The following is a 9389-nucleotide window of genomic DNA, read 5'->3' as shown; positions in this document are numbered from 1 at the left end:
GCACAGACCATGTTTTACTTTTGGAATCGATCAGTAATAATGCGATAGCTGAAGCAATTTCACTTCTGTGAATTATGTCGGTTATTTCACTAGACTTAGCAACGTACTGTAGGCTTTAATATTAGAAACGTCATATTTTTTTTTTACAATTTATACAATTTCACATTTCTACATTCGTCGTTTTACTAGAAAAATGTATCCACTATAAAGATCTGCGGTCTATAACCTATTCCAGAAACAAGGCTACTGTAGGCTACTCTCGGTGTGCTCTGATTGGCCTTTTCTGCCTCATGGCGAGTAGATCCTCACTTACCTGGAATGATCATTTACATAACACCTCCTGCACACAGACAGAATAACTCAGACATTGGAATTGTACTGAAGACAGCGGAGGATGAACGTAAAAACATTACCTTGAATTTTATGCGCGTACACTTAACAGACACTCGACCTACTCTGAGGTAAGAACTGAATAAGGACGGTGCCATACTTTTTAAATGTATGAATTTTTCCGTTAGCGACAAGTTATTTACTTCCACAACAAAATTGTTGTGACTTGTAGGGACGAAATGTAATAGATAATAGAAGTCAACTGGGTGAAGTAAGTGATGGAATAATAAGCGCTATCCAAAAATACTTTTAGAATAGGCTATACTTGTTACTATCTCTGCTCATTACGGGCGGCGTTCAGCCCTTTTACTTGTCCACACAGGTTGCGTGTTCAGCTATTGTTTAATATCTATCTCAGAAACTTGGCCATACAGTAAGACTGTATGACATGATATGATAGGACCGTACAACAGACTATCCTGTAATATATCTTGTTCATATTGGCGAATGCTGTTTACTTGGTCTTCGTTCAAGATGTAAATGTAAGAAGGTACAGAACTTATTTTTCCGGAATCATAACATAATGATCATTATCAGTCATTATTATGGCAATCTATACGGCAAATATCGCCTTAAACTAGTATTGTTGTGTGTAAACAATTCATTTGAAATAGCCCTGGCAATGTTTCCAAATGAACACAACCTATAACAACTGACTCAGGGCCAAGCTAAACATTGATGGAAAATGTCTCCATGCATGCAGCACACTTGCAGGTTGTGAGTTGCTCAACACAATGTTTGTCATGAACCCTTATTTACTGTGAATGATTAACTTAATCCCTATGCCTGCCCTTGACCGCATATTTCACATTTCAGCCTTTTATCACCACTATACAATCTACTTCCTCCCCTCAAATGGAATCCTGTCATCTTCCTGAAGCTGACTTGTTCAATGAACTGGCACAGATGTTGTACTTCTGTCTGTGGCCTTTTGGTGTACTTCTTATTCTCTGCCTTGTAATTTAGCTAAAATGCGGTTAGGCTTGTCACTGCGCACTTGACTGAGTTAGAGGCTATGTCGATGTGATGGGGCGGGGGGGAAAGCAAGCAAAGTGACATTCCTGGCTCTATTAAATGTTGTGTCTCTTTTCTTGGGAGGGTGCAGTGGGTTGCCTCTCCCAACCCAGGTGTGTTGTGTGCTGCAGATTTGTGAGGGAGGTACTGCAGGTTCTGGGACAAAATCTGCTCCTCCTCAGGACTTGCACAGTCAGGAATGAGCAGCCATCATGCTCAGTAACCGGCAGCCATAAGGTGTGGTGTGGGAACCAACCTGAAACCTCCCTTCTGCCAACAAACAGCCGTGTGCATGGAGGTCCAGTTGACATTCCTCAAAAGCAACATTTTTAGACCTGTCTCTTTTCGGAACTTGCATCCACAAAACTAAGCATGACTCATTTGTATCCTAGCTCTCTGGTCAATTTCATAAACGTCTCCACGCGTCTCCAAACGTCTGAATTATTTGTTGACGTTAATATCCTTTGTAAGCATGACTTGTTATTTTGGGAGTGGTGTTGATTCTATGTTCAGTAATAGCCTTCTTTGTTGTTTCATATTTCTGTAATTATCATGACGTGTGTCCCTACCAAGCTTCTAGTTTTTCAGTAAGTAAGTAAGACTTTATTTATATAGCACATTTCAAGAATTGTAGCTCAAGGTGCTTTACATAAAATCAATAAAAACGATAATACAAGTGATAAAAGTAATAATTAAAATAGCAAATTATAAAAACAATAATATAACTAATAAAAGTAGTAAAACCCTTCTGAGATAAAATTACTTAAATGCTTCGGTAAAAAGATAGGTTTTAAGCTGTCTTTTAAAAATGTCTAGCGTATTTGCTTCCCTAATATTTATGGGTAATTTGTTCCATAGTTTTGGGGCGTAATTGACAAAGGCCGAATCACCAATCTTCTTATGACTGCTTCTGGTGACCTCTAATAGGCCTGCATTTGATGATTGCAGTGTTCTAGCTGGTGTGTAGTTTATAAGGGAGTTAGCAATGTAGCTAGGTCCTTGTCCGTGTAGAGCTTTGTATATGAGGAAAAGGACCTTAAAGTCAATTCTGAAGGTAACGGGGAGCCAGTGTAAAGTAGCTAGGACAGGACTAATGTGTTCTCTCCTTTTAGTTTTGGTTAATAATCTAGCTGCAGAATTTTGAATGAGCTGTAGTCTTTCAGTGGTTTTCTTGGGAAGACCAGTGAAAAGTGCGTTACAGTAGTCCAGTCGGCTGGATATAAAAGCATGAATTAACTTCTCTGCATCATTTTGGTTTATGAATGGTCGTACCTTTGCTATATTCTTCAGGTGAAAGAAAGCTGTTTTGGTCACTTTATTAATGTGAGAGTTGAAATTCAAATCTGGGTCCAGGATTACACCGAGACTCGTCACCTCTGGTTTAAGACAGGGGGTTAAGCCTCCTAGATTCTTAGTAAGCATCTCTCTTTTGGAGTTGGGGCCACATAGTAGGACTTCGGTTTTGTCTTCATTTTCTTTTAAGAAAGTTATCATTCATCCATTTGTTTATTGCCAACAGGCAGTTGGTAATGGAATTGATGGCCGTTGCATCGTTGGGTTCAGTGGATATATATAGTTGTGTGTCATCCGCATAGCTATGGAAATCTATGTTATGTTCTCTGATTATGTCGCCGAGTGGTAACATATAAAGAGAAAAAAGTAATGGACCTAAGCAGCTTCCTTGAGCAACCCCGTAGCAGTTCTCATGTTTCTTGGACCTATGGTCTCCTAAACTAACATAAAACTTCCTTCTTGTGATATATGATTTCATCCAGTTCAATACACTATCAGGATTTGATAGTGTCAAACTATCAACTAGCTTGTTGTTGGATATCATAGCTGTATGAAGGTGATTTATGTTGAAATTATGGAAACTGATTAGAAAGGCAGGGACAAGTATGTAAGTCTCAAAGTAGGAATTAACCAGTGATTTTGTGGCTGTGAGTGAAATCATAGTGTCACTTGATGGTATAGCAGGGCTGTAAAACACTGGTTGTATCAGATGCACCGATAAAAAAATGTAAGGACCGAGTATGCGTACCAATATTATTTTTCTGGTACTCGCCGACACCGATACCTATACGTTTTTTTTTTTTTTCTCTCTTTTTGGGGTGATGTGGCAGTTTTCCAACCACAACACAGTGAGACTAATGAATGTATGACAGCTTCTTTACTATTACTCGAAGGAAAAAAGTTTTATTTTCATGTGCTTATCACAAACTTGAAGCACAAATGTCCAATAACCTTCAACGGGCATAATTGTCAATTGCCATTGTCATAATAGAAATCAAATAAAACATTGTCTTTTTAACCTGCCTTTCAAAAAGTGCTAAATAAATATTACAGAACAAATGTTTATAACATAACACTGTGAACCAATGTAAGCACAACCAAAAGTGTACAGTGAAATATAACAGTGTACTGTTAAATCTGGGTAAGCAACACTATAACTGCAGGAACACTGTTCATAAGACGGAAAATTATGTCAGTTCTGTCACGTGAGGTATCGGTTTTTGGTATAGCAGGTATTTTTACGAGTACGAGTACAAGTACATGAGCTTGGTTTCGGGCCCGATACCGATACCGATACTGGTATCGGTATCTGCGCATCCCTAGTAATCACCCTTAACAACCACATCTGACAAATATTAGTATACTATTAGAATAATTGGCCTGGCTTTAGTCATGATATGTGACTATTTTGTTTCTAGTGTTGAGCATCCTCAATTTTCACCTGTGGCCACCCCTTATGTAACATTGGGGCTGTGTGTTGTCAGTAACAGGCTTAAGCCTAACTAATGCACTACAGGCAGCTTAAGTGAGTTTAAGAGTCTTGTGAGATTACACAGGTCATGAATTAATTCAACTAGGTTAAATCAAAAGCAAGCTTCGGTCAGTTACACCCGTATCTTCCTCCATTAGATAAGGATACATGCTAAATTAAGATTCGGTACTTGTGGGTGTTTTTTTAATCCTTCCGGTAAGCCTTTGGCTGACATACTTTCCTCAGTCAATCAGTTTATACACTAGGTAACTAGGATACCACATACTAGTGTAGCATTCAACCTTAGCTCATCCAAGAGACTCAAACTTGTCTCCTTCCTGCCAAAGTAAATTCCTTGTCTGTGCAAACTTTCATGGCGATTAAAAACCCTTTCTGATTCTGATTCCTTCCTGTGTCTTCAGGTTCTATCCCCACACTGTTCCTGTTTGACGCCTAGCCATTCAGCAGAGGCTCTTGAAGCCCTTGTCTCACCCCTCCATTGCCGCATCTGTGCAATGCCGAAGAGTGACATGTGGCCGGGTGGCATTGCCATGGAATCCTTAATCAATATGGACGGTGCTGGTAGCTGTGATAGTGTGGTCGGCATGAACTCTGGCTTTGTGAGTGGTAACAAATAGTCATGTGTTTTCTTTGTGTCCCATACTATACTTTGTGCTGTTTCCTCATTAAGAAAATAATTTATCAGGGGGGGGGGTGACAATCCAAGTCTGATTACAAGCCTTTTACAAGGAACATCAACATCATTATTCTGCATTGTGATTGGCTATAGGATACGGTCAAAGACATTATCCCTCTTTGATAGGACAGAGAGGCTTGCTTATAATCTAACAGTGTTTCCCCTAGGTTTACAGCTTTGGGGGGGTGGTGGGGGCGGCGGCGGCCGGCGGGGTGGGGGCCCGACCATGTAGAAATGGGAGTCAGGTGGCTGAGCGGTTAGGGAATCGGGCTAGTAATCTGAAGGTTGCCAGTTAGATTCCCGGCCGTGCCAAATGACTTTGTGTCCTTGGGCAAGGCACTTCACCCTACTTGCCTCGGGGGGAATGTACCTGTACCTACTGTAAGTCGCTCTGGATAAGAGCGTCTGCTAAATGAATAAATGTAAATGACACGACGTTGTGTAAATAAGATAAATAACATAAGGCCATTTAGTTTGTTTAATAGATGAGCAAGCTATAGACCTGTTTTATGGGAAAGGTAACCTTAAATTACTTATTTTGTGATCGGGCTATATATATATATTTTTTAATTAATTAATTTATTTGTATTTATTATTATTATTAACTTGACCTTCCAGGGGTGGCGGGGGGGGGGGGGGGGGCGTTGGGGGGGGCGGGGTGCCCCCCTAATATAATGGTAGGGGAAAAACTGATCTAAGATGAAAAGTCTCTGTGTATGTTCAGAGCCAGGGCTTGCACAGAGAGAGCAGGTGAGAAAGAAGAAGAACTTCTTTGAAGTTCGTTGGAGGCTATTACGGTCCAGAGGCCCCTTCAATCCTCTAAAATACATTCTACTGGCCATTTAGTGTGTGAGTCCACCCCTGCTGTGTGAAAGGTAAACCAGTGTGAGCTTGGTCTGAATGAAGCAGAAATATACACTCTCAAGTGACTCAGTGTCACCAGACATTTGAGGACCAAACGAACTATGGAAGAAGCAGTGTCCTTAATTTGTCATAGTTTGGTTTGCTTCATCCGGCATGTGTGTGCATGTGTGTTTGTATGTGTGCTACATGTGATTGTGTGCACACAGAGTGACGACAGTCTGGAGCATCTGTCAGCTGAGGAGCGTGCTTGTCTCTTGTTTTTGGAGGAGACCATAGAGGCTCTGGAGATGGAGGAGGACAGAGGCCTGGCCAATGATGGCAGCCTGGCAGAAACATTTCCACCCAGTATCACCCCCATGGTCCAGACCAGCCTAAACAGTGGGAACATCTAACTGTCCAAATCATACTGTTATCAGCTCCCAGCTTTATGAAATATGTCCTGGTCTTGGAGTATCTACAGAAGTTTGATTATCTGTTTGTGTTCCAGATCCATCCAATTTCCAGCATGATGAAAACTGTAATGTGTCTAAGCCATTGCTACTGGCCAATGACTGTCCCAGCCCACTGTCCAGAGCTCCAGGTGGTGACAGTGAGCCCAAAACTGATGTAGCCCTACAAGCTAAAACAGTAGTAATACCAACAGACCCTAAAGCTGAGGCCCCTGGGAAAATTGCTGCCCAGGGCCAAAGCTCATCTCCACATCCAGCTGGTACAGTCCCAGCTCCAGCTTCAATTCAAGACCTAGCCACTAAGCTCCATAACTCAGAGTTGGCTGCTGACTTGAAGACACTTGAGTTGACCGCAAACACCAAAGAACCTGATGGGAAATCTGCCCCTGACTTACCTGGACAGCTAAACACTTCTGGAAACCCCTCACCAGTTTCTGGGTCTGACCCCAAAGCATCCCCTCCAGCTACCCTAGATGGCATGATGGATTCATCCTTAGGTAGGAGGGAGGTTGAGAGCAATCTTAAGACCATCCCTGCAGACAGCAAGTTAGGCAAAGGTAACTTCAATGCCCCTGGACCTAACCTGGACCTAGCACTGATCCCTCCTCCCTCAGATTTCAGGGATGAGCCAGAATCAGAACTGGAACAAGGTACAGCTGGGCCAGAGCCAGAGAAAAAGACTGAATCTACTGCACCCACAGACCCCTCTGCCCGGGGGCCTCTCACCTACAGCGAACTGGATCAACTCCGTACGAAGGCCTCCATGAAGAGAGCTCCACCGGCCTCCCCAGTAACCCCGGATCCCCCTTCCAAATTCACAATTGACCTTCCTGGCAGCACCATCACACCCCCTTCCACAGAAACCCTCGCCTGCCCTGTTTCTGAGGCTGCAGAGCCCCGAAGCCCCCCAGCTGTAGCGCCTAAACCCAAGAGGCTTCCCTCCAACATCATACTCAAGTCCCACAAGGCCGCAATGGTGAATCCTGATGGTCACCATGCCTCTTCTAACCTCACTCCCAGTGACAAGGTGATGATGGACCCCCAGAAGGTTCGAAGAGAGGCCTTACAGAAGCTGGGCCTCCTCAAGAGTCAACATGTAGACTCTGGTCCCCTCCGAGGCCAAGCACATTTACCTAAATCCAAGAGTTCATCTTCTGGGCTTTTTTCTCCAGCACCTACCCCTGCATCAACAAGTGCTTCCGCCCTAGCCACATTGCAATCTTCGATGTTAAACCTAGCGCCAACCCTAGCTCAAAGCACAGCCCCAACCCTAGCCCCAACACCAAACCCAGCCCCAACCCCAGCCCCAATACCAAGACCAACCCTAGACCCAACCCCAGCCCCAGCCCCAAGCACAGTCCCAACCCCAGCCCCAACACCCACCCTAGACCCAAACCCCGCCCCAAACACAGCCCCAAACCCAGCCCCAACCACAGCCCCAAACACTGCCCCAACCCCAGCCCCAAACCCAGCCCCAACCCCAGCACCAAACAAAACCCCAGCCCCAATCACAGATTTAGACACAGCCCAACCTAACCCAGCTCCTGCCCCTGCTTTAGCCCCAGTTGTCCCTGCTCCTGATGCAAACTCAGTACCTGCTCCTGATGGAAACCCAGACTCCACTAGCTCAACTTCAGTACCAGCTCCTACTTTTCCTACTGCTCCAAACCAAGCCCCAACCACTACCCCAGCTCCTATCCCAGTCCAAGCCCCTACCCAAGACACCACATCAGTCCCAACCCCTGCTCCTGTCCCTGCCTCAGCTATTAGCTTGGTTCCTGTCTTAATTCCAGCCCCTGCTGCCTTCACCGACCATGACGAACATCTCCACTCACTTCCTGAACTAACTGTTTTTGATTCACCCAAAATGTCCGCAGGGGTCAAATCAGTCACCCTGGAGCGTTCAGGCATTGGCCTGAGCAGTTACATTGCCAGCCAAGCCTCAGGTGAAGTTCACCATGATACCACAGCAGACCTCAGTCCTAGCCACCTGCGTAATTTCAGGCCCCGGCCTGCTTCCCTCGGTAGTGGGAAAGACTTTGTTCAGGCGGGGGCCTTGCAGTCAGACACCATGAGATCTTTGCACATGGCTTCTGTCCTAGAACCTTCTGAAGACCAGAAGTTGCCCCGCTCCAGTGGCATCAGTGTGCTGATCTGCCCCCGTGGTGAGAATGGATTTGACCGGCGTGAGGCCCTGAAGAAACTGGGACTGCTCAGGAACTGAGGGCCTAGAGAATAGCCTAGAACCACACTTTTTTAACTTACACTTTTGTCAATTAACATGGCCTTTTCTAATACAACAAACCAGGGATGCTATTGTATTTGGTTGATGAAATATGAGCAGACCTTGCCCATATATTTATATTTATATTGCATAGATGTTTTATTTAGCCTCTTTACAGTGCAAAACCAATGTACACAAGACCATGACTTACATTATATATACAACTATGAGAAAATTAACTACTGTAAGAAGGATATGTATTTCTCATACACCGATTAACTGACATGTTCAGTCACAATTAGCACTGTATACTTTTATAAATAAAAGACTACATATACTGCACAGATATTTATGTTGCAATAATTCATCCATCTGTTTCAGCTATCTGCATCCCTGATGTCTCAGTTTCCTGATCATGAGTTCTATGACCTTTACATTATTCCAAATATCTTTCTATTTTCCTTGTGTTTATATTTTATCCCTTGACGTGCATGTTTTCTTGTTCACATTGTAAATACAAGAACTTGCTTAAGTCACTGTTTGACTTTGTCATGGACCATGGCAACTGGTAATGTAAGTCATGGTTATCTGATCAGAGCCTTGTTGCTCACTTCAATGTATCAAAGGGCTCTGCTCTCTGATTCTCAGATGTGCAGACAACAAGGAGACAGCATATATCGCTTTGTACATCCCATACTTAGAGCAGACTAAAGGAGTGGTCTAGGACTGGTCCCTGATAAGAATCTGGAGTATGTGGTTTACGTGCTTTTAGAAGTGACACAGATGTCAAACTCATCCCTCAACAGATATTCTTCTTAACAATATGAGTCTGTAGATAGTTAAAACAGCGACTAAAAATACAAGACTTAATGAAAGAGCTGGTGTCCTAAAAATTTGATTTCAAGTTAATAAGTTCAGCAGTGTGTGTGTGCACTAGTTCAGGAATATTACATTGCTACAACTTTGTAATGTGACACTGAGGCTTGC

General features: G+C 43.4%; 1 protein-coding gene across 1 annotated transcript; it reads left to right on the top strand.

Moving 5' to 3' along the window:
* Positions 1-348: 348 nt before the first annotated feature.
* LOC136945963 (specifically androgen-regulated gene protein-like) lies at positions 349-8750 on the top strand. The gene is made up of 4 exons (XM_067240106.1): positions 349-461; positions 4591-4788; positions 5936-6107; positions 6217-8750. The coding sequence occupies exons 2-4, from the start codon at positions 4684-4686 to the stop codon at positions 8400-8402; spliced, it is 2463 nt and encodes an 820-aa protein (XP_067096207.1). The 5' UTR covers positions 349-461; positions 4591-4683; the 3' UTR covers positions 8403-8750.
* The last annotated feature ends 639 nt before the right edge of the window (positions 8751-9389 follow it).

This window comes from Osmerus mordax, chromosome 7 (assembly GCF_038355195.1).
Source record: "Osmerus mordax isolate fOsmMor3 chromosome 7, fOsmMor3.pri, whole genome shotgun sequence".
In the NCBI taxonomy this organism is placed as follows: domain Eukaryota; kingdom Metazoa; phylum Chordata; class Actinopteri; order Osmeriformes; family Osmeridae; genus Osmerus; species Osmerus mordax.
Note: the sequence above shows the minus strand (reverse complement) of the source record. Positions and strands in the feature narration are given on the sequence as shown.

Excerpts from the sequence above, each read along its gene's own strand:
- LOC136945963 (XM_067240106.1), top strand. The coding sequence starts at position 4,684 with ATGCCGAAGAGTGACATGTGGCCGGGTGGCATTGCCATGGAATCCTTA. Across the intron at positions 4,789-5,935 it reads TCGGCATGAACTCTGGCTTT|AGTGACGACAGTCTGGAGCA; the intron begins GTGAGTGGTAAC and ends GTGTGCACACAG. Across the intron at positions 6,108-6,216 it reads GGTCCAGACCAGCCTAAACA|ATCCATCCAATTTCCAGCAT; the intron begins GTGGGAACATCT and ends TTTGTGTTCCAG.